This window comes from Oncorhynchus masou, chromosome 33 (assembly GCF_036934945.1).
Source record: "Oncorhynchus masou masou isolate Uvic2021 chromosome 33, UVic_Omas_1.1, whole genome shotgun sequence".
Classification (NCBI taxonomy): Eukaryota; Metazoa; Chordata; class Actinopteri; order Salmoniformes; family Salmonidae; genus Oncorhynchus; species Oncorhynchus masou.
Window position 1 is genome coordinate 30,494,402 of NC_088244.1, and position 26,688 is coordinate 30,521,089.

Below are 26,688 nucleotides of genomic sequence, written 5' to 3' on the forward strand. Positions count from 1 at the left end.
CGCATAAATACAAAAGAGGATGTCTCTCCTCATACCTCTGGCACTTTAGTCAGACTGCCAGACTTTGCACCACAGAGCCAATCAGGAGAGAATACATACAGGTCAAAGGTGCCAATTGAAAGTCAAGGGGTGTGCCTGTGCCTTTTGGATTACTCTCTCTTTACAGAGAACCCCTGTGGTTCAAAGTCAAGAGCTACCCTTCCCCTTTCAGTCTGCTCTGTGCATATCTAAAAGTGACAGAGCCAGCAGCCAAGAGAGTTTTTTACAGTATGTCATAAAAAATGATTACATTTATGTATGTAAAATGCTAATATGTATTAGATCCAGTACAATGGAATAACTCAAACCTGAATTTGATTGCAGCTTGTTCCAATTCCTCCTTCTCTTTCTGTCCAGCAGGGTCAACCAAAAACACTTGGCCTGATGGTTCATGCAGATACTGGGGAAGCAATACAGAAATTATTTTACTATTAAATGACCCATATCACAACCCTCATACCTCTTCACAAAAATGTATCGAAATCAATTTTGGAAAAAGGATTTTACTCACAAAAGACACAGGAATGTATTTCTCCAGTTAGAAATAGAAGGCCATGCATCAAATAACTATATTCATCAGAAAAACGAACGCTCAAATGCACTATTGCATTTTGTAAGTTGTCTGCAGGTGGCTTATTGTGAAGGCACTCAAATATCAAGTCATTATCAGGTTCTGTAAACTGCGTTCTAATACTCAACGTAGAAGGATTTGTCTTAATGTACAGTATATGAAAGTGATGCTATGAAAAGGATTCTTTCACATTGTCAAGCTCACTCTGACTGACAAATCACTGCCTATTACTGTGATTAAAAAGTGCATATGAAACATTGTTTTCATGAGGCCTACCTGTGCGCCTTCATTTAAGCACCTCTGTTCAACACCTCTCCTGTCCATACCACATACAGTCATTTGCGAATCTTTTCAGTGTCCATGTGAAAGATAGTTATTGCGAGGATGGAACATTAGTTAACTTCAAAACATTGTTTTTAACACCCATGTAAAATGAAGGCCTGCAAAGCTTACAGATTTAAGTCGAATAGCCTGAGAGGAAAGTAGACAAACATCGGAGTGTGCGATATGAAGGCATAGTCAGTGGACATTCTGAACCTTGATTGAAGTCACTGGGTCACATGACCAAGAAGCTATTGAAATGTAACTTTTGGAAAAATGTATGTCAAATCTTGTGAGATGAAAATGGACAATCTAAAGGGTGTGCAATATAGAAGGGTAGTCAGTGGACATTCTGAACCTTGTTTGAGTCAATTAGGTCACATGACCAAGGAGCTATTGAAATTCGAAATGTAATTTTTTTTTGTACTTGGTTTACGCTCCCTAACTAATTCAACTAGGAATACAAAATGCTATCACATTTCCACATGTTTATTAGCTTTGGAAAGCGAATTAATGTCCAAATCGTGAAAATAAGACCTGTGCAATGTTGTGCGCAATTTCTCAAACATCATGACACTTATTTGGAGTCTGTGGCTCAAGTGGTTTGAAAGCTATTGAGTTTTGAAAGCGCGAATATCCAACCTGACTGTCTTTACCTCGGTTGATGACCAATATCCTTGTCGCAGGAGGACGCAGAAGTAACTCCCAACGATTCCTCGTTATTGGGTTCAACCTATGGTGCGGACCTTATTGCGCGTAATACAATGGGGACCAACTCCTTACTTTCCCACTACAATAAACCACATTACAGTTCACACTTTCTTTAGCTAGATGAGTTTTAAATTGGAACACCCCGGATATGTCATTCAAACCCCGCAGTGAGTGAGCTGGTGAATAAAATGTAACCACACACGCTACCACTGTGTTCAATCAGCATAAGCTCATAAATCCTTCCTTACGCATCATAATGAATGAGGTTTGGTGTGGTCTGGGAACAGATGGATTCTTGATTAAGTTTTTTAATGATGAGAAAGCCTCCTGGCGTGCTAAGCAGTCGGTAGGCCTATCATGTGAAAACTGGTATCTTGTGCCCTCAGCTGTGGTGTAATTTAGTTTTGGGGAAGGACATACCAATCACACATTTTGCCCACTGGCGACTGCATGCAGATATGATACCTAACCTGAATGTTTAGTCTATTCGTCTATCAATGAGAAGAGGACATCTCAGAAGCCCGGGATGGAATACATTTCAACAGCAGTGAAAGTTCTCTTTCTTTTCTGTTTCCACCTCGGACTGTATGTTGTTCAAAGCAAAAGTCTGGAGTGGAGCGACGTGTCACGCGGTTTTTCATTTCAGTATTTACACCAAACGAGAGGCGGAGTACGGAAGAGAAACAAACTAAACGGAAACCAATAATTATCTAGGAGGGGACTGTTTTTCAACCGTTATTCCACGCCTATTGCTCATCGATGTGGATAATACTTTCTCTACACTACAGACGACTCACTAGGAACCAGTTGTTAGGGGTTAGTACGAAACTAGCTATATAAAAGCAAAGAAAGATAGGAACAGATAGATCAAAGTGTAATTTATCATGCATATGAGAATTACTTATAAACTGTCAGGTGGATGGACCGCAACTTCATATCAGGAAAGTAGCCACTTTCGCATCACAAATATATATGGCTATCATTTGTAAGACTAAGACAAAGGTAAGTGAGTGATGACTATATCTTAATTCGTTCCATTATTTCATGAATGTGATAAAATTAACTAGGTCGTCAGTCAATGACAGACTGCTTTATCTGCAAACAATTGTCAGTCCAATTATGTGGCAGCAGCAGCATTGTGGATTAGATTCCAAATAACTTGGAAATGTTGGTTTTCTAAATTGATTGATTTTGCTTCTATTTAGATTAGAAATTGTGATTACCAGGCTAAATGTAGGGAAATGGCTGTAATAAATTCAACATCACCACACAAACATACACATACTACTACTTGCCCTTTAGATAGATACTGCTGTGGACATAATGAATCACTGTACAGCCCAACTCGTGTATTGTGTCACGTTTTGTAATTCCAAGCTATTTTAGTTCACAAGGAATTATCTATGTGTCTAGTGGTAATTGTCTGGGATTAAATTATCTCATAAATGTTGTTTTCTTTAATGTCTCTTGAAAAGGATTGTGATCTCACAATACAAGCAATAACATCCTTGCCAGCAGTGGTAAATAGCTCTATTCCCCCCAGGGGTTGATCAACACAGACTTTGAGATACTGTAGGCCTAATATCAATGCATATTTTATTTTTAATATTGCGTTTGTCAGGTGACTGGCTGAAGGACCTCACCTTGCTGCTGTTTTTTTTATCACAATGAAAGCAGATACACTATGGATCTTGAGGGAAATAATTATTTGATTTGTTTGAATTAAAGTGGGTGTATAACAAAAGCATTGTTGTCTATTTAGTGCTAGTTCACCTGGTCACCGAGAGGTAATGTTGATAACCTGCCTGCTCACTGTGGTGTTTGATATGTGATTACCCTTGGTGAGTTACATCACACTGTGGTAGGCTACCTACTGCAGACAGACAGACAGACAGACAGACAGACAGACAGACAGACAGACAGACAGACAGACAGACAGACAGTAACAGGTTTAAGACCTTGTTGAAGAACAGATGGTAGTTAAAAATACCTCAGTCAATTCTCCTGATATGCTTCTTCCTTTGTGCATTATTCATCACTGTAATTACATGTAAAAGAAGAAACCCTTGTCCTAGTTTTTCTGGGACTACTTTTTTGGTTTGGAACACTTGCTGTTATATTTGGGGGATGGGGTTTATGGGATAGAAGTGCTCAGCTCAGAGAGAGGGTTGTTAAAGGGTGATATGGCCCAGGTTATTGTGTCAAAAACAATAGAAGGGAATTTGTATATACTGTGTATAGATATATACATATACAGTATACTATTTTATACATTGCAGAATAATAGTGAAGACATCAAAACTATGAAATGACACATGGAATCATGTAGCAACCAAAAAATGTTAAACAAATGAAAATATATTTTTCATTTGAGATTCTTCAAAGTAGCCACACGTTGCCTTGATGAAAGCTTTGCACACGCTTGGCATTCTCTCAACCTGCTTCATGAAGTAGTCACCTGGAATGCTTTTCCAACAGTCTTGAAAGAGTTCCCACATAATCTGAGCACTTGTTGGCTACTTTTCCTTCACTCTGCGGTCCAACTCATCCCATACCATCACAATTGGGTTGAGGTTGGGTGATTGTGATGGCCAGGTCATCTGATGCAGCACCCCATCACTCTATTTATTGATCAAAAAGCCCTTACACAGCCTGGAGGCTGGGTCATTTTCCTGTTGAAAAACAAATGATAGTCCCACTAAGCGCAAACCAGATGGGATGGCGTATCGCTGCAGAATGCTGTGGTAGCCATGTTGGGTAAGTGTGCCTTGAATTCTAAAATAAATCACAAACAGTTTCACCAGCAATGCACCCCCACACCATCACACCACCTCCTCCATGTGTCACGGTGGGAATCATACGTGAAGTTCATCCGTTCACCTACTCTGCACCTTACAAAGACACGGCAGTTGTAACCAAAAATCTCATATTCGGACTCATCAGACCAAAGGACAGATTTCCACTGGTCTAATATCCATTGCTCGTGTTTCTTGGCCCAAGCAAGTCTCTTCTTATTATTGGTGTCCTTTTGTAGTGGTTTCTTTGCAGCAATTCGACCATGAAGGCCTGATTCATGCAGTCTCCTCTGAACAGTTAATTTTAAGATTTGTCTGTTACTTGAACTCTGTGAAGCATTTATTTGGGCTGCAGTCTGAGGTGCAGTTATTTACCAATTTCTGATGCTGGTAACTCTAATGACCTTATCCTCTGCAGCAGAGGTAACTCTGGATCTTCCTTTCCTGTGGTGGTCCTCATGAGAGCCAGTTCCATCATAGCAGCGTGATGGTTTTTGTGGCTGCACTTGAAGAAACTTTCAAAGTTCTTGAAATATTCCGCATTGACTGGTCTTAAAGTAATGATGGACGGTCTTTTCTCTTTGCTTATTTGAGCTGTTCTTGCCATAATATGGACAGGATCTTTTACCAAATAGGGATATCGTCTGTGTGCCAAACATACCTTGTCACAACACAACTGACTGGGTCAAAGCATTAGGAAGGAAAGACATTCCACAAATGAACTTTTAACAAGGCACACCTGTTAATTGAAATGCATTCCAGGTGACTACCTCATGAAGCTGGTTGAGAGAATGCTAAGAGTGTGCAAAGCTGTCATCAAGGCGAAGGGTGTCTACTTTGAAGAATCTCAAATATAACTTATATTTTGATTTGTTTAACACTCTTTTGGTTGCCACATGATTCCATGTGTTATTTCATAGTTTTGATGTGTTTACTATTATTCTACAATGTAGAAAATAGTAAAAACATAAAGAAAAACCCTTGAATGAGTAGGTGTGTCCAAACTTTTGACTGGTACTATATATATATAACATACTTATTGAGGTTAAAAACTCATGAGCAGATTCAATGTTGAATCACTTAAAATAAAATCACAGAGAAAAAATAATTGTCTTCAGAGCAGGTTATTGGGTGTCATACGAACAAAAACCTGCAGCGCTGAAAGCCTGCCTATACTATGGAAATGTACTGTAAGAATTGCTGGTCCCACTAACTCCGTGGTGGTCTCAACAATCTGGGTCTAATACTTCTCATGGGTACATACACAGTGGCAGTATTGTGGATTACATTTCTAATAGAGGGTATGAGATGTTCTGTTTTTAAACAGCCTGACTGTTGAATTTGGCTGGCTGCAACATAAATTGGAGTTTGGGCTGTGAATTCACATTGTTGGTACATGCCCCTGATGAGCTGTACTCCTCATAACCGTTTGTCCCAAGAACTTGATGATTTATAACCACTAGGTGACAGTCATTGGTTGCCTATTGTATGCCTTTTATCAAGCTTTCATCCAACTTTTTGATGAAATGTTGACACAAAATGTAGATACCATTTATCTTTTTTAAGAAATCAAATATTTGGAGTAGGCTAAGCACAGTTTGTGTTTTGATCTCATACGGAATGTTCTAACTTCAAACAGAGTTTTCAGACCCCATTATTGTGCGATAGCTGTGTCATATCTTCTCACTAACAACATATGTCTCTGTGGTTGCTTGGCTGACCGGATAAAGGTTATTAGCTGTGAGATGGCATGGTCAGTACACTGGGGCCTCCTCCTGCTCTGCATAGTGATCCTCTACTGCCAACCAGTGTCCACCGGCAACTACAGCTCCCGGGGGCAGTCAGGTAAGTCCCAGAACCATTCATACCAGTGAACACTGGTCCCCACTGGACTCATTATGGCCCCTGGTCACCAGTACTCCCAGCTCCTCTGGGAATTAAGCAAGGCCAACACTAACGAGGTAAAAATAGGTGTTTGTGGTCTGCATGGTAGAAGGTAAACACAAGTGCTGATGCTACAATTACTGTATACAATTAACAGACTCATGGTGTTTCTACAGCTACTGTGGGAGAGGACTACATAATACTATAATATTTAAGTAGACATTCATAAATAAGAAACGGGTCATTTACAGAAATGTATGAACAAATCTTGTGTTAAAATAAGGTTATTGCAGTAATTGAAACTCAAGTGGCAACTACTATTGATGTATTATGCAGTGTTCTCTCTGAATGTGGCATAAATAAATAACGTAACATGTCAAAAGGTCACAATCCTCAACGTCAAAATCTCTTATTACATTCATACACATTCTGAAAACATTATTGAATACCTACATTTTATTGTATATTTTCTCATTTCAAATGAAAGAACTTTGCAATGACTGAAAGGGAGTCCTGTGAATGCTGCTTTTCCCTTTTGGTCTAGTCTCGTTCACTTTTTCTTTTACTTCCTCCATTTTGACTGTGTTCCCTGTGATGTTTCTTATATCCACATGGGGGCTCTGTTGCTCCAGAATCCAAAAGAATGTGAACGCTGATACTGTGTCAATGTTAAAGGTGTGATGTTTAAATGTTTGAACAAATGTGGGATTGTTATCGTTAAGAAAACATACATAAATACACAAAACTACCACGGACAGATCCCAATCATCATCATCATCATAAAGGCAAACATTATTGAAGTGATATTGCCCGAGAAGCTGGTGTTTTTAGAATATATTGGCATGGGTGTTATTATTAGTCGATGGCCGGCAAACCGTGCCAATGTATCCTCCAGACACCGGCTTCAAGGGAATTATCACTTTTATACAACAGGTTACCAACATATTCAAATAATAATTGACATATTTTCATTAAAAACATGATTTTGATGAATTTATTCATACTATTTCATTCTTCCACAAGATATAGGCCCGATACAAATCTAAGGTTGCTAGCCAAGCCGGCTGGTCGTTTGTTCTATCGGTTCGGTTGCCAGAGACTCGACCCAGTCATTCAGTCTTTTTGTTCTGTATCTGTATTCTGTATTCGTTCTAAATGCTCCATTGCCATACTGGCTGGCAACTTTCTTATCCCTTGCTTGCTAGCTAGCCAACTACGGCTAATTTACAGTCACGTCAAAAGTGCAGCCAGAATAACAGCAAAGTAGTGTAATTTGGATTTATTTAAACTGTTTTCCAGCATTTTTTTTTTTTTTTTTTGTGGGGATACATTCATAACAGTGAGTTAGTGAGGCGTGATTTCGCCTGGCATAGAAAATGTGCTCACTCGTCAGGACACTGTTGTTCAGAGGAGCTAGCCAACAACACAGCTAACACAATCACTTCAAACTGAAGATGGAAAGATTTCAAACTAGCTGCACTTCGTTTCGTTTGACCTTTTTTCAATTGACATTTCTTTGTATATATCCATAAAAATTATGCCAGCTGATTCACAACTTCGACTGTCTGAGAAACGCTGAGAAACGCCGTCTCAACTCCACTCCCTACAGATTCATTTCTATGGGACAGCTGGAGATCAAATTTCACCATTGAAACAATTGAAATATTGTTACAAATGTCGGAGAAACAGACAGCAAGGTTTATACAAATCTCCGCTGTTGAAAACTGTTAGTCTAGAAGAAATGGGAGATAATGTCTTAATGCTTTTCACATTGTCGATCAAGTATATAAATTGCCTGGCTGAGCTGATGAGACACTGGATTGCGCAGTCAGATGGAACAGACTAAATAGGCATTTCAACGTCATAGATTTAGCCGGTGATAACTTGTGGAATAGACACCGGCTGTAATGCAGTTTTAACCAATCAGCATTCAGGATTAGACCCACCCATTGTATAAAATTAAACAAATACCTAACACAACAATGCTGTAAATAGGAGGAGATATGCATCTTTCAAATTGTTTGCCACCAATATAAAGTGGTCCACACCTCATTGTCATTAACAGTTGGAAAGATGGCAGAGAGACAGGGAAGCAGCCTCAGTGAAGTCCTATATGGCAATACTTTGAGAAGGTAAAGGGATGGAGTGAGAAAATCACAGCGCTGATTACAGAAATGATTGTAGTTGATATGCAGCCATTGTCACTGGTAGAGGATGTCGGCTTCAATACCCTAATGGCATATCTAGAACCAGACTACAAGATGCCATGTTTAAAAAACGTATCGGCCCTGATGGTGAAATTGTACAATGATTGCTCTCCAAGTACAAAGTGCGAGGTCTCAAACACCATGCGTGGCGTTAACAACAGACTGCTGGATGTACTATGAACATGCTGTTATACATGAAGTTCAATGTATTGAAAACAGAGAACCTAAAACGGCATTAATACCATCTTTGCTGAGTGGTTGGGGACAGCAGTAAGGTGAGCGTTGTCTGTTGTCTGTTAGGTAGACTGGACAGCGGTAGATTGAACTGCATTGCCCCCTAGCGGTTATACGCAGGACCATATGTGAATTGTGAATTTGTGTAATTTTATGATAATTTTTTTAAATGAACTATTATATAAATGGCAGTTCAAACGTGAAGAATTGTAAATTTAACATTTGTCACATACCTTTTAGATGTATTCAAGCTTCAGCTTCATTTAATCAACTGCAGAAGAATCTTAAGACCTCATACTTACATGCATGCCTGGTGCATACTGATGTGAATTATGTAATTATGTAGTGTTGAAATCTCTTATGTTGGCTTGTATGTATGGTTAGATTTTTCTTCTCACACTCAAGCAGTATATGAAAGGCAGGCAAGTTCAGTATGTCATATCTTGCAAAGTGCACTAAAATGATAGCACAGACAGCTTCACGTCATTTTGACTGATTTTAAGGAGCTGTTTTAATTGTTTTCATCCCTCTCTATGCATGCTGCTACTGCTAGTTAGTTTACTAATCCCTCTGTCTCAGGTTCGTCACAGGTAAAGACAGGTACCTGTGAAGTAGTGGCTGCCCATCGCTGCTGCAATAAGAACAAGATTGAGGAGCGCTCTCAAACAGTCAAGTGTTCCTGCTTCCCTGGTCAGGTCGCCGGGACAACAAGGGCAATGCCCTCTTGTGTTGAAGGTAGGATGCTTCATATAAGATGGTAGCGTTTCAGTACTTCAACGGGTTTGTATTGCGCCAACATATTCTCAATGTTAAAGTTGTTATCTCGCCCATATATTGAAGTGCTCTCTAGACCACACGTTGCATCTCATCTCATTTCAAGTGACTGACTGCCCACTGTGCTGTTTTCCTCAGCATCCATCGTGCGTCAGAAGTGGTGGTGTCAGATGCAGCCCTGTCTGGAGGGAGAGGAGTGTAAAGTACTGCTGGATCTCACTGGCTGGTCCTGCAGCTCTGGAAACAAAGTCAAGACCACCAAGGTGAGTATATGTGAAGGGACAGCAAAGGAAATCAAATTCATATGACTTCATGCATTATTACAGTTGGAAGGTAATGAAACTATTAGAAAATGTATCTTAAAAATATCTATATTTATTATATTATTATTTAAGCAAGGAGTCAGCATTGAGACCAGGGTCTCTTTCACAGGGGAGCTCTACATATACAGTTTCATAAGAAAAATCAAATACAATATAAAAAAGTTAATTACAGCACAACACATATATTCAAGAAAAACGATTACATTCCTCAGTAAGATGGTCCCCATTCAATATATTAAATTGCCTGAGCAGCACCAGAACATTGTAATGTTTTTTGTGGTTGGTTCCAGCAATGGGGTGCTTTAAAGCTGTGCAATCTGGTAAATGATGTCACCATAGTCAAGAACTGGCAGAAAGCTGACTGTACAATCTGCTTCTGCTATTTAGGGAGTGGCAAGATCTTTTTAACTTGCTCATCCATAGGTTTTCTAAACATTAAATCTTTGTCAATCCAAATGCCCAGATATTTGTAGGCGGGAACCCGATTGATGGGAGACCTATCTAATGAATAAATATGTAGTCAACCTACATTAAGCAAACATTTTAAACCAACCAGGGCTTTCTATAAGACAACAAGGTTGCAGCTCTGACATACCCTAGTCAACAGTTGGGGCAATGGTTTACATAACTGTGTCGTCTGCCTACAGATGAATATTACAAGTTTTAACAGATAGACCAGTATTATTTATATAAATAGTAAAGAGAACAGGTCTCAGTCCCGACCCCTGTGGTACACTTTTTATAATGTTCAAGAAACTAGACTTGACACCATCAGAAATCCAGCATTATGACCTATCAGACAGATCATTCTCAAACCACTTGCGAATTATTTCAGTCAGCCTTCGAATGAGAATGTAATGGTCAACAGTTTCAAAGGCCTTGGAAAGGTCTATACGTTAGGCAGCACAATGGTTTTTATTGTTTAAGCAATTTAATACGTCAAAGAACAAGAGTAGCAGTTGAAACTGTGCTATATCCAGGTTTTAAAACCAGACTGTTGCACATTTAGAGTAGAATGAGAAGTTTAAAAAGTTCTTAGCTGAGGGTTGGTTAGGGAACAATTGTCATGTAAAGAATCAAAGTGAATTATTCTGCAATATGTGGATTTTTTTAAAGTCGATTTTTAGCAGGACACTTAGTAAATCATATATATAAAATGGTTGAATTGAAAATAGAGAATGTGTATCTGGGGTAAATCATTCTCTACAGTAGTGGTCAACAACCGGTCGATCGCGATCTCCAAGGCATTCCTAGTCGATCACCAAAAATGTCTGTAAAAACCCAACGATAAAGCCTTGTGGTCCTATTGTTTTTATTCATGTCATGCTGTTGGCGGTAGGTGCACTTGATTCAGCAGCCCTAGCGCCGGGAAGGAAAATCATTTCCATTTTGAATAATTTCATGTGTCTGAAGGTAGAACACCTATAGGCCTACCACTGGCCAATCCGATAGCTCAGATCACGTTACTGTTTCCAGATCACAGTTTCCTCGAGCCATAGACTGTAAAAAGAAAACCTTGAACGTACAGCAAAGTTGATACTGTGAGATTTAAAAACTTGTAAAACCATGACTAGAGATACTCAACGAATACAGCTCAGAGCTGCTGTTTTTATGAGTAAGTCCAAGTTGTTATTCAGCCCTATCAACACTTTGTTCAACACTTTTATAAGCCATAAAATGCTACAACCAGCACTGCAGCTGAAAGGATTGAGTATAGCATAGTGTTCCAATAAACTTGCTTGGTTATTATTATTGGCTTGTTTCTTTTTTAATACCGAGGAATATTTCACTTTCTCTGGTCATAAGACGAACAACATGAATTGGTGCATGAAGCAGAAATAATAAAGTGCCTCTTAAGTTTTGCCATCAGCTGGAAGACTGTGTTCCCTTTTCTCAGTAGAGGGAGGGAGAGCGGAGGGATGGTGAGTTGGGTGAAGATCAGCCTCACTGCTGCCCCCCCCTCAGACTGACCATCAGATGCAGGCCATTAGTCCAGTAAAATAAATAAATATTATGCTCACTTACAGTAGCTGAGCACCACAAGTAATACAACAAATGTTCTATTACTAGTGTGATCATATACCAACATTTAAAAATATAATTTCTAACTGGTCTGAGAACAGTAGCATTGGCAGGACAATTCAAGCATAGCCAATATGCAGTGATAATGTATTGGGCCTACAGCCTACTTGTTACGACTTCTAGGAGTAGTGGGTGCAGAGTCAGGCGCAGAGAGCAGAGGTTAAAGGACAACCGTATTTATTCCGGTGAAAGGAAGGTCACGCCGAAACACCAGGCGCATACAATGACCGGCCCAAAAACAGGACACAAACAGTCCGGAGAAATACAAAAAGAACACATGCACAAAACCAAATAGAGAAACAAGCCCGCACAAAAGCAGACGGGCATAACCGGCTTAAATAGCCCTAAACAAACCCCAAACAAGAAACAGGTGTAACCAATAAGACAAAACCAACAGAAAAGGAAAAGGCAGCTAGTAGACCGGTGACGACGACCGCCGAGCGCCGCCCGAACAGGAAGAGGCGCCACCTTCAGTGGAAGTCGTGACACTACTACATAATCCTCGTTGCTACAGAAATGTTTTTAATAGGTTAATGTTGCATAGGCTTATGTTTTTTAAGTCACGTTCTCAAAAAATCTGAGCAGTAGATTTTGGCTTGCATTTTGACTCAGAAAGGGATCTATATCCTGTCACTTGAGTTTCGACAGCAGATTTACCTCCAGAAACATCTGTTGGGATAGGGCCAGAAAGGACAATCCTCTTTCCAGTATCCATTAACCTGTCCATAAGGTGTCCGGGCTCAACTCCCCCGATTGCCGCAGGTTGATGCCATTAGTATCGGCATGCACGATCACCGTTTAAAGCTCAGTGTTTCGGTCTAGAATGACCTTAAGCTCCCGAGTAATATCACACACCCTAGCACCAGGAAAGCAGAATGTACTTGCTCCGGCAACCACCACATCCGTACTATAGAACTCCCTACAATGGCCACACTAGGAAAGGGGGATACCTAGTCAGTTTTTCACCTGAATGCATTCAACTAAAATGTGTCTTCCACATTTACCCCAACCCCTCTGAATCAGAGAGATGCGGAGGCCTGCCCTTGACATACACATCTACGGCACCCAGGGAATGATGCGTTAGCTGCCGTGCTCAGGGGCAGAACGACAGATTTTTACCTTGTCAGCTTGGGGATTTGATCTAGCAACCTTTTGGTTACTGGCCCAACTCTCCTACCCGCCAGGCTACCTGCAGCCCCAGAGGCAAGTCGTGGATTCCCAGGCCGCACGGAGGCAGTGACTTGGCTTTCACTGGGTACTGCGGTGGAGTGGTCTGGGAGCGGGTGAGGGCCTTATAGGAGGGCCAGAGTCAGGGCCGCGAAACAGTTTGAGAGCTGCAGGTCTTGGCGAGAGGGCAGACGGAGGATACGTTGGAATATTCCTTCTTTCCTTCCTTCTAACTCGATTCCACTTTGCCCCCGAGGGTGTAGAACAAGACACTGTAGTTCTCCCGTTCTTGTCGGTGGGATGTGTTAATACGGAAAATGGTCCAAGGTGGTATCCTCAGTAGCTACTGCAGAGTAGCCCAATCTCATAGAGCACCCTCGATTATCCTCTCGGTAATTTAGAAGTGTTGCATCAAAACAGCAGGACTGTTCTCCTCTAGTAGTTCAGTCTTCCAGTCTTTTGAGGCAACGAGTTGCTTACACTTTTCACAAATGTATAAATCAGTAAATTCTTCCTTTTCACGACAGTAAACATATCACAGGTCTAACATTTTATGACTTTACTGTCCATCTCTGAATCCGACTCCAAAACAGAGGAGTCTGACATGCTTATACTCAGGGTAGAAACAGCGGCCCCGACGTGAGACAAGCTTTGCCAGTGACAGCCAGGTAATCTAGCTAGCCGGAGCTAGCCGAGGCTAGCCTGCTAATGTTAGCTCCAGGAGACAGTAAAATCCAGCTGGACACAGTGTGTTAAGAACAGCACTAACACCATGGTCCCAAAATAAAACACATAAAACAAAGGTTTTAAAGGTATAAAATCTATAAGTGTCTTAGAAATATAAAATATAATGACAAGCAAACTACACATCTGTTTTAACAACGAACACCTCAGGGAAATGACACCAATGATGCATACTTGTTTTAAAGTGGTCCCGGTGTAAAGATTACGATAAATAGCCTAAAGGCAATGTAATGATTGATGGTTTTGATAAACGTAAGAAGAAATATAAGCACTTGCAGTCACACTTTCGCTCTCTCTCTCCTGTTCTCTCTCTCCCATCTTCTCTCTCCTGTTTTCTCTCTCCTGTTTTCTCTCTCCTGTTTTCTCTCTCCTGTTTTCTCTCCTGTTCTCTCTCTCGTTCTCTCTCTCTTGTTCTCTCTCTCCTGTTCTCTCTATATCCCCCCCATGTTTGCACATCTAGTTAATGCAAAAAATTGAACGACAGTGTTTATGCGGAATCATCACATGCGATTACAGTACTTGGAATAAGCCTTGCTTTGATGATAAAATATCCCACAATCAGTCACAATTACTGCTCCCATAGGCAGAATCAACACTGCTGCTCCCAATCAGCCACAGAGGGCTAAGCAAGCCTCATTTGGTAATCCTGTGGAAGATGGGACCAAAAGAAAAACATGAAATGAGACTGTTTTATACATGTAAACCATCTGATACAGATATCGTAATGGGATGTAATTCAATCTGACAGCCTTAAATGCCTGTGGACAAACTACAGACTTGAGGAATGTGCAAATCTGTGATATGTCTTGGCTTTTATCAGCTTCAAATTGATATGCAGTAGGGAAATATCTAATGAGAGTCAACTCAAAGAGAATAGAAAATCAGATGAACATGTGCTGCATACATTCATTGATTAATAAAAACTGACAACAAACAGTCCAACGTGAAGCTTTCTGAACAGGTATATTACACCCATCTAACATCTGCTGAGGAATAAACTATTTGCTTCCATTTTCATGTCAACTACATAAAATATGTCTGGGATGTGGATGAGGTTAGCTGCAGCAGAAATAATGATGCCCAGGAAAGAAGACTTGGCTCAGGGTGACCCAGCATTTAATGGACCTTTTGGAAGTTCCCATATTTCTTCTTCTTTTTCCTTTTTCAGGTGGCGCGGTAGCAAAAAACCCCATCTCAGCCAATCGACTGAGACCCTGAACGTGCCACGGCCTGACCAGTTGTCAATCACACACATTTTTTGCTTTGAAAAAAAGTGAAGATCTGCTTCAGTCCCCAGAATATAATGAGGAATACAATAGCAAATGAGCAGCCCTATCAAATGAGTAGAGTGACTGATGTGAACTCAAGAGGAACGCCGATGTCATACAGTACTCATCCTTACTTCCCTGACTGTGTCCTCTAAGAGACAGAGACGGGTTTAGCCATGGCAGCCAGCTCCTACCTGAGACTAACAGGCAGATAAAAAATATAGCTTGGCAAGTCTTTCAATGGGATTCCATATTGTGTTCTGTCAGCGGGACATTGTCTTTCTGTGACAGATAAATGCCGAGCTGGGAATTGCTGTATGCATTCTGGCTAAGTTTTGGATGAGCCACACGCAGAGACACAACTGGACAATGTTTCAATAAATAGACTGTGATCTTGGACCAATGGCTTTATGGAGAGAGACTCTTGCCTAGACTGTCTCATTAAGCAATGTGTCCTGCTATAGTGACAAGTGGAAGCGCCTTCGATTTGGGAATTCTTATTGATACAATATGTGTAGAGATTCAGCCACACACACACACACACGCGTGCACAGAGAGCTTTTCATCTCACCCAGTTAGACAAGCCACCACCTGCAAGGATGCGATGGCATGCAAATAGACAGATGCAAAACAACGGCTGTTTGAAATGCAAATCACGAGGAGAGGAGGAGGGAGGAAAGAAGCTTCTTCACTGCCGAGAGTATTTACATCACGCTTTAGTTTGTCTTTCCAACTCCCGTCTCCCATGGAGAGGACCTCTGTAATAGCAATGATGTGAAATGGTGCAGAATTGTCTGTGCCTTCAAGCAAATTGTGTCTACAAGCAAAATAGAACATTCATTCTAATGTCATTTACCATTCTTACTTTCTGTCTTCTCAACACTTTTGTACATCTGCGTATACTCATAATAATTGTCATTCTTTTGTTCATTCTTAAAGTAATTTCAGAATTCAGGGGCAAACTTTTTACATTTTACCACTACGTTGTCGAGTTGTTTTGATGATACAGTGCTTCAATGATACAGTAAACCAATTTCTTCCTAAAGCAACATCACATCATGACAACCCATCAGAACATGACAGACAGCCATTTATGAGTAAAACTCAACACAAAGAGTTGTTTGTTCACAGGTTGGCATTTATTGTAAGGATTGTTGCCCTGGAGGTAACTCTGCAAAGTGGTCACTAGCTGCCACAGCCACAAAGTCAGAAAATCTGTTTTTAAACATAACCTTAGCCCTAACCTTAACCACACTGCCTACCGTAATGCCTAACCCTAACCTTAAATTAAGATAAAAAAGCATATTTTTGTTTTCATGAATTCTTACGATATAGACAATTTGATTTTGCGGCCGGCCCATCTAGTGGAAATCTCTCAGTTCTGACTACAGGGCAAGATTCATGACAATAAACGTCAACCTGCTTGTTTGCTCACCACTGCCCAAATCATTACCTTGTAAAATTATTTGGCATTTACATCTTCTTAACTGTCACAAATGGTCATATGTAATGTCATGTTTGTGACAGAATCATTAATGCTAGTGTATATGATGTCTAACCTAACCTACAGAGATTCAGGGGAGAGGGGTAAATTGAGATTTTTTTTAACATTCAGCATCACCTCGTCAAGGGAAATATAGTATTATTTCTAAGATATCTACATATATTTCAGGATGTTGTGTATCCCTGGAAATTATCCGAATTAATGTAAACATTACAGTTTTGAAAACATAGCTTGTCCAAAAAAAGTGTTCTCTTGGCATAACTTACCCCGTTTATGGTTTAAGTTGAGCCGCGGGACAGAGTAAGTTAAGCCACCTGAATGAATGAAATATGACCACTACCTTTTTAGAACCATGTCTATCTTTATTTCCCAAACACAATTCATCACAATCACTTCTTTTGTATTTTAATAATTTTAAGTATCTTTTAACACAGGCTTAACTCCTAACAAACCCTTTGTACTTTTTTATAAACACGTTTAGCATAGGCCAGGTCTTGTTGTTATCTCATATCCCAGTGATAATGCCTTGCATTATGCCTGGGAAGAAAACACTTTCATTTGTAAACGTACCCCAAGGCAAACATGTTGACTATATTAGCCCACACAGCTACGAGGATGCACTTTCATGCTAGGTTTAGGACCTCATATTGAGACCCCAACTGAAGCATTCAACAATCTTAAAATATCTAGTAGTTTGGTTTAGATCCAAACATGACGAAACCTGTAACACAATAAATTCATTTGACTTGTTTAAAATCTGCTTTCTGGACCTTCTGAAACTTGCTTAGCACTTTTCCATGTGGTTTCTTCCTTTACGGACTCCATTAAATTAATCATTGGTCAAATGATGAATTTTGCGTATGGTTTACTAGAAACAAGGGTGGCTCAACTTACCCCTTTGGCTAAACTTACCCCTTTGGCTAAACTTACCCCTTTGGCTAAACTTACCCCACTCTCCCCTACTCAACATTAACAGTTCACAATTATCTCTGTTCCAAATGTATTCATTATAACCGTCTCCTAATAACCTAGAGATGACACAACTAATTAATAAAGTGTGAATATGATAAATATGACCATTATTGCACTGTGTGTGTGTGTGTGTGTGTGTGTGTGTGTGTGTGTGTGTGTGTGTGTGTGTGTGTGTTTTGCCTGGTGAGGCAAGAATTAAAATCACCCTGCAATTTGGTCATGGCTCAAAGATTTGTTCCATTTGTCTTGTCTTCTGCATGACGTCTAGAATTGGATTTGCATTTAACATAATTAGAGAGTTTAACAATTATATTTGAATGAATATAATATGAATCAGACTAACATTAATGTTAGTTAATCTGTCTGTGTATAATGAATTCATAGTGCATGTACAGTAGTTGTATGTCTCATAGCTGTATGCACAGACAGATAGATGCTTACTGTGTACTGTAGCTACTTCTTATCAAGTACATGAAACCACAGTATGCAGTCTTTCTCCCTGTTTTTCATGCTAATTATATCATATAGTATGTAGGACATTTTTGCAGTAAACATGATTTAATATGTAAATTAAATTATTTAATATTTAATATGTATCTATGATTTATAAAACAATTGTCATATCAGGGCAGCCTAATTGCATGGACTATTTTGAAAGTATCTTGCATATGGGTAATTGTAATTTACTGTCACACTCTATTAAAGTCAACATGGTGAGCTCACAGCAGAGACAAGAAAATAACCCACAGCAAGACACAACAGATAGGGAGGGAGAGCACAAAAAGACTCTGACTCTGCCTATTTCATGTTACCCAGACAGTACAAGGCAATGTGGTTACATTTCACATTCTACCATGTTGTTCTAGCATTATACACAATGTCCTTATTCACTGTGTAACTATTGTAGCTTTGTATGCCCCAGTGTTACCACAATATTCTCACCCCTTCTCAGAGATTTCATTCATTTTGTAAAATATTTTAAAACGTAAAACAGACTTTTTACAAGTCAACAATTATTGAATTCACCTTTGCATTGTGATGGGTCATTTACAAGGGAAAAGCTGTACATTTAAACATTATTGCTTCCTGAACATCAGCTGGGTAATGTTTATGTAAGGTACACTGAGTGTCCAAGGTCACTGAGAGACAGGGCCCCCAACACATAACACATTGTCAGTGTCAGTTTCAACACATGTCAAAGAATATCAGGTTCCAGGCTGCGGGTTCACAGCAGGTCACCACTGAAAACACTACCCTGTCAACATTATATTATTAATAAGCGTCAGTCTGGTATGTTTTTGCAAAAATATATACTTCACAAGGCGTAACCCTGTAGATTTATCAATGTAGCACTTTCACAAAATATAATGATTTTATTCTAAAAAAGATTTTGAAATATCACTTTCCCTGACCTTCATTCTAATCTGTATACTGTATAAGTATGTTATTATCAAACATGGCATATGTATAATTCATGGGAATTCATCAGTGCATTAGATTACTGCCAAATTGACGTCATGACATGATGACATACAGCAACAATTGTTACAGAAATGCTTAATGATAATATGTTGAGTGAATACTGCTATAAGTTAACATCAACTGGTATACTATTAGTAGGATTCATACATGACTCATATGATGTCAGTAATGTTTTAAAGATGACAATCTCAGGGCTTTTAAATCCCACAAATCTGGTACTGTTGAATGTGTTGTTGTTTTTGTTTGCTTGATCAAGTCTTTAATCATTGATAGAGCCCAAATGGCGTGGCGGCCCCGGCCTTCTCAGCATGAATGATTTAGATGAAAGCTGGAGGAGCCGGGAGAGGAACCTGATGTCAACTTTAATTAGAATCCAGTTTGGTCCACGTTATCTTGACTTTGAAATCCCAGCATCCCACAGGGAAACAAGGAGACAGTGCCTGGTTTGCGAGGATGTGATTAGACTTGGTAATATATTGGTGGCTCGCTGCTGCCTGTTGTACTTGGAGAGAATGGCAAACACTAGAGCCGTTTGATTTACTCTACTATCTATGTACAGTCTGTATGCGGCCATGCATTGTTTTTTGCCAGTTGTCCACATAAACTACTGTACATTAGACATTCACTTAAATGTAATGATGGCTGAAGTAGTGGCATTCACTTTAGAGGTTCATTAACTCCCTCTTGATACAATCATTGACTTCATACCTGACACCACCCATCATGATATTGATACTGACTGACTTTGAAAATGTGTAAATGGGTTGCTGCAGATCTAAAGTACCACATTGAGCATGAATATACTGTTAGTGTCACCCCGTTTGAATATGTTCATATCTAAAGTATTCCATGGGGATCCAGCAGGAAAGTGGTCCCATAGGTACCTCAATATTCAGCCTGGTCTCAGAGACAAGACGTAACATATAAAATGTAAATCCGGGACACTCGAGTTAGTATGTGATGTTACGTTTGGTATGTTTACATAAGACAGAAAGTTACTTGAGGCAAAATCAAAAGTAGGGTGGTTGTTCGGGAGGATGGGTTAAAGTATAACGCGAATGTCTAGCAAACCAAATGTTGCGTGTTTGAATGTCATCACGGACAACTTTAGTATTTCAGCTAAATGGCTACTTTGCATGTTTGCTAACCCTTCCCTTAACCCTAACCTTAATCATTTAACCCCCTAGCCTAGCGAATGTTAACTAGGTGGTTAACATTAGCCACAACAAATTGGAATTCATAACATATCATACGCACTGCAAATTCGTAGCATATTGAACGAATTATAATTCGTAACATCATACAAATTGGAATTCGTAACATATTATACGAAATGGATGATGGATATGCACAAATTCATACATACCATACAAAACATAACATATCATACTAAATGGAGGAGACAGATTTACAGTTACTATGTTACGTCTCCCCCTGAGTCCAGATTGCACTGTTGTCCCATGATGCCTCAATCACGTCCTGACAGAAAGTCAAGGCGGATCAACGTCAGTTGTCACGTATTTGTCACGGTTCTGCACCCAAATGTGAGAAATCAGGCCCCTTGGGAGAGGCCCAGAGCGTGACTTAAGAATGTCTGATTTTATGGTGCTGGTGCTACTTCAGAAACTCCTGCACTTAGCTGACATTAAATTATCAATAGTGCCACAGTGTTTGGTAGTGTAAAGGAGGACCAAACAAATCAACTTTAGTTAGAAACAGAATATGGCTGAATGTCAGGTTCTGGGGAAGTGGGAGAGGAGAGTGACTGAATGACACAATTGGAAGCTGAGATTGAGTAGCTATTGGTAGGATAAGTATTGAGAATGTCGCTCGGCCAGAGCACCAGGATTAACACCCATATTCTGGTCACACAATTTTGAATGACCACTGAGAGTCAGGACCTCAGTTTCAACAACTCATCCACAGATAATTGAAGATGAGGACTTTTCAGAGTACTTCATTTGAGCTGATCTGCGCACCAATTTAGCTGAGCATGCGCAGATCAGCTGGCAGTCTTGTTCACAGTAATTATCATTCTCTCCTTGTCCCAGCCTGTAATCCCCACATGTTTTAAGATGACTAACATCCTTCCTGTTCCCAATAATTCTAAGGCTTTATGCCACAATGATTACCACCCTGTAGCACTCACAGCTATACTCATGAAGTGCTTTGAAAGGCTGGTTATGGCACACATCAACTCCATCATCCCAGACAACATAGACCCACTCTAATTTGCATACCGCCCCAACAGATCCATAGATGACGCAATCTCAACTGCACTCCACGCTAGTCCCCTCCTGTACTCCCTGTTCACCCACGACTGCGTGGCCACACAGGACTCCACCACCATCCTCAAGTTTGTTGACGACACGACGGTGGTAGGCCTGATTACAGGCGACGATGAGACAACCTACATGGAGGAGGTCAGAGACCCGGTAGTGTAGTGCCGGGACCACAACCTCTCCCTCAAAGTCAGCAAGACCAAGGAGCTGATTGTGAACTGCAGGAAACGGGGTGAACACGCCCCCATCCATATTGACAGGACTTCAGGGGAGCAGGTCGAGAGATTCAAGTCCCTCGGGGTCCAAATCATTAGGACTTCAAATGGGCCACACACACACAGTCATGAAGAATGCACAACAGTGCCTCTTCCCCCTCAAGAGGTTATAAAGTTTGGCCCTCAAATCCTCAAAAAGTCTTACAGCTGCAGCACTGAGAGCATCTTGACTGGCTGCATCACTGCTTGGTATGGCTTGGTATGGCAACAGCACTGCTCGCACTACAGAGGGTAGTGAGGACAGCCCTGTACATCAATGGGGCCAAGCTCCCTGCCATCCAGAAACTCTATATTAGGCGTGTGAAAGGAAGGCCCAGAAAATTGTTAAAGAGTCCAGCCACCCAAGCCATAGACCGTTCTTTCTGCTTCTCTATGGCAAGCGGTACTAGTGCATCAAGTCTGACACCAACAGGCGCCTGAAATAGCTTCTATCCCCAAGCCATAAGACTGCTAAATAGCTAACAAAATGGCTACACGGACTATCTGAGTTGACCCTCGTAATTATTTTATTTGTGCATTGTCTCTATGCACACTCACAGGACTTTACACACTCACTGACACTGACACTCTAAAACACAAATGACATGCACAAACATTAATACTGACGCTGCACACACGCTCACACACTCACATACAATCTTAATTTACGCTGATGCTACTCTGTTTATCATACATCCTGATGCTTAGTCACCTAACCCCTATACATATCTACCTCTCAGTGGTGGTTGGTGCCGTTTAAGATGAGGGAAGATAATTATTTTATTTTTATCAGCATGGCCTTATTTCTATTACAGCATATTGGATGACTGTCATTCATATTCCATTCACCCAGCTCAATGTAACATTGTTAGGGTAAGGATCCTACATGATACTCTAATTTTGAGTAATGAAGGTGACAGACAGTTACACATTCAATATTGCCTTGCACACACTTGCCTGCATCTAACTGATCTAGGGTGTAATCATTAGTCCAACATTTGGAAATTACAGTTTCTATTGGGAAAATTCAGGTATGTTTATCCCCATTTCATTCCGTTTGAGAAACATTTTTCAACCTAATCGGTGGAAGGAATCCACCCATATCACATGCAAACACAGTTCACTTTCATAGCAGCCACATAAACAGCATGATCACTTTGCTCGTTGTATATGTAATTACTTCTCACAAATATTCTCCTCCTCTCACATTTTCCCTTTGCTTGTGGACATCAGTGAAAAAGGTGAAAAAACCTTTCCAAGCTAACTTCCGCGAACTACTACACACAGCCTACATCGTTGTCAAGTCATAGTTAACGAGAACTACAGTACTAGAACTAAAGCGTTAGTAAATCCGCTACATTTATGCAGTACAGTACAGACAGAATGCAGTTTAGCAGTTACAGTGTACAGACTGAATGCAGTCCCCAGCGGGCCAAGGTGGCAATAAATTAATAAAACCAAAAGCTTACCTTGATTTGGAAGAGTTCCAGTGTTGGATAGCCATAGCCAGCTAGCTAACATAGCATCCCTCTCTGTTTGAGCCAGGTGTTTGAGTAGGTTAAACTAGCTAGCCAAATTGTCTTGCTAAGCGAAAGTGAAAGTTTAAAAAATACAACCAAATATGGCTAACTTTCGCTCTCTCTTTCTTGCTTCGCCTTCATTTTGGAAGAAATTAATTTGTTCAAAACCATTCAACTATTGTCTTTCTCTCTGTTTGAGTCAACAGCATACCACTGCTGGCTTGCTTTTGAAGCCAAGCAGGGTTGGTCCTGGTCAGTTCCTGGATGGGAGACCAGATGCTGCTGGAAGTGGTGTTGGAGGGCCAGTAGGAGGCACTCTTTCCTCTGGTCTAAAAAAATATCCCAATACCCCAGGGCAGTGATTGGGGACACTGCCCTGTGTAGGGTGCAGTCTTTCTGATGGGATGTTAAACAGGTGTCTTGACTCTCTGAGGGCATTAAAGATCCCATGGCATTTATTGTAAAAGTAGGGGTGTTAACCCCGGTGTCCTGGCTAAATTCTCCCAATCTGGCCCTCAAACCATCACGGTCACCTAATAATCTCCAGTTTACTATTGGCTCATTCATCCCCCTCCTCTCCCCTGTAACTATTCCCCAGGTCGTTGCTGCAAATGAGAACGTGTTCTCAGTCAACTTACCTGGTAAAATAAAACTACTCAACACATTTTATGCACTACAGTGCTACCTAGCTCTACTATAGCTTATGCTAGATTCATTCTCTGATTCTTCGATTGGGTGAACAATATGTCAGTTCATGCTGCAAGAGCTCTGATAGGTTGGAGGATGTCCTCCTGAAGTTGTCATAATTACTGTGTAAGTCTATGGAAAGGGGTGAGAACCATAAGCCTGCTAGGTTTTGTATTGAAGTCCATGTACCCAGAGGAGGACAGAAGCTAGCTCTCCTCTGGCTACACCATGGTGCTACCCTACAGAGTGATTCCAGCTAGCACAGTGGATCTGGGCCGATTCCAGCTGAGAGTCGGGGTACTCAGCTGATAGTCAGACTCGGCCGACGTCATGTGCCCCGAGCCCGAGCCACCTCCGGCAGTATTACTTATGGCTAGGATACGGGGATTGAACTCGGGCTGATTCCGGTGTGAGTTATCTGGCCCAAGTGTATTACTTGGGGCTCGGGCCGATTGGGGCAACTCTCTGGCAGATTATTACACATTTCATTATTTCTTTATTTTTCCATATTTTCCTCATTGTTTCTGTGATCAAAAAATACAATTCACATTTAAATGAAATTCTTTAAGAGTCCTGTGTAGTATTTTTGTATTTTGCTACTTTGTGCAAGGCAATTGATAAGCATTAAAAACTTTGTGGCTGGAACTTCCCGAGTGGCGCAGAGGTCTAAGACACTGTGTCGCAGTGCAAACTGCGTTTCTACAGAGGCTGGTTCGAGACCCGTTCCGGCCGCGACCGGGAGACCAATGATGCGACTCCCAGCGTCGTCCGAGTTAGGGGAGGGTTTGGCTGGCCGGGATATCCTTGTCCTATTGCGCTGTAGCGACTCCTGTGGTGGGCTAGGTGCATGCGCATGGTGTTTCCTCTGAGACAAAATGTTTTTTTTGTGGATGGGTATAATTTGTATGTATAATAGTAATATTTAAAATGACTAAATCGGGAAATTTTGTATACATTTATTTAAATTTGCATCGGGCCGCTTCTGGGCCGATTCTGGTAAGATGCCGGCTGAATTCTGGTACACGGAAACGGCCCAATGTACTTGGGCTGATTCTGGGCAGTCATTCATTTTGATTCTGGGCCGAGTCCGACACCGATTCAATCAGTTCCGGCCCCCGCAAGAGGGCTGCTTCTGGGCCGATTCCTCATTGCTAGCTGGGCTGCTGAGGCTACTGGAGACCTTCATTGCAAACAGTGTGTTTTAATCAATTATTTGGTGACGTGAAAATATTTAGTATTGTTGTATCTAAAAAGGATAACTTTTGAAATGTTTCACTATTTACATTTTTGGGAAATTCACTGAGGAGGATGGTCCTCCCCTTCCTACTCTGAGGAGCATCCACTTCTACCTCTATCACTCCAGTATCCCTGCATATTGTAAATGTTGTATTGGAACTGACCGTGTATATTCTTACTTTCTCATTTTATTATTTTTATTTCTTGTGTGTTTTTGTTCTACCTTATGCTATTTTTTTGTACTACATTGATATTGATCACTGCATTGTTGGGTTTAGAGCTTGCAAGAAAGGCATTTCACTGTACTTGTGCATGTGACAATTAAACTTGATTCCCTCCATGAGGCAAAATGCTGCATACCGTGGTTTCACCTTCAACTACCGTTCACCTCTCTCATTTATCTTTTTCCCAGAATCCCAGTAGCCCGGTCTCACCAGCTGGTGTCTTCTGTGCTTAATCATTTCATCTGCAGCATGATTGTAAAGGGAGCCTTTAAAGGAAGCACATAGTCCATTAAACAGTGGTTGAGTCATTATTTTGCTCTCTTAGGCTGTGTCCTTACACAGGTAGTGTGCACACTACCAATTTTTCAATCGGTCGTTATCAATAAAATGTCACTATACAGTGCACATCATTCGATTTTGAGATGACCAGCTCCACTAAAACCATTGACAGCTATGTGCCGTTTTCAAGGCATCGTTAATTAAATGTTAGAATTATTTTCTTTTGATATCATCACCTCTGGAAGAGTATAGTAAGAACGACACATTTCCGATTATTCCACATTTAGCTCTATCATCAGAGTTATACAGCAAGTAACAGCATGCTTTTCATGATCACTAAACATCAAGTGATCATGCATTTTCAGACACATGACGGTAGCCTTTTCATTTGGCAAATAGCTAGCTAGCTAAGAAAACAACATGTGTCATGTAGCTTGCTCCATCAGAGATTAGGCTTTGGAAAGAGCTTGATAATGGCAAGTCCTCATCCTGGTAAAGTTGTCAGTCAGACTACTGTCATCGCCACTATAGATGGCAAGCAAATCAAACAATATTTGGATATAGCCATCTAGTTTATCCCCTGAAAGTTAGCTAGTTAACAAGCCATATTGACGTAATCTGTTATTAGCTAGCCCAAAGGCTGGCAGATGGAGATATCGAGTCGTTTCCATTTTACCGTCCAAACGCATTCTAAGCCACTAGCATGGTGGTGGAAAATGCCTTTGCAGCCTGAATGGACAATGTTTTGGGTACCAACTGTTCCACGAGAGATATGAATTCATTGCCAGCTACATACAATGTGTTTGGACAGCAAGATGAATACATCAATACCATATCAATATCAACATCTGCTGGCCTTTGGGCTAGTTATTAGCTTGCTATCCAATTGACGTGATCAACCAATCAATGTAGCCCATCATGCCAGTCAGCAGCAATCGTTATTAAACACTCCTAAAAACAATGTTGAAAAGGTGATCATGTTAGCAAACTTCGCTAGGTAGGCCTATGATGAAAAGATTTGACTCCTTGTCCCTCAGTAGGCAAATCGAACGCTCTGCAGCTTATTGTGATACTGATAACAACCTATTGTTCAGTTTGGAATCCTCTTTAAGAAATGGTATCCACAAA

At 40.6% G+C, this 26,688-nt stretch overlaps 1 protein-coding gene across 1 annotated transcript; it reads left to right on the forward strand.

The window, feature by feature from the left end:
- The first annotated feature begins 2,404 nt into the window (after window positions 1-2,404).
- Window positions 2,405-17,380, forward strand: LOC135528234 (chemokine-like protein TAFA-2). Its single transcript, XM_064957182.1, has 5 exons — window positions 2,405-2,644; window positions 6,168-6,282; window positions 9,342-9,497; window positions 9,675-9,799; window positions 15,021-17,380. The coding sequence occupies exons 1-5, from the start codon at window positions 2,615-2,617 to the stop codon at window positions 15,030-15,032; spliced, it is 438 nt and encodes a 145-aa protein (XP_064813254.1). The 5' UTR covers window positions 2,405-2,614; the 3' UTR covers window positions 15,033-17,380.
- Window positions 17,381-26,688: the final 9,308 nt, after the last annotated feature.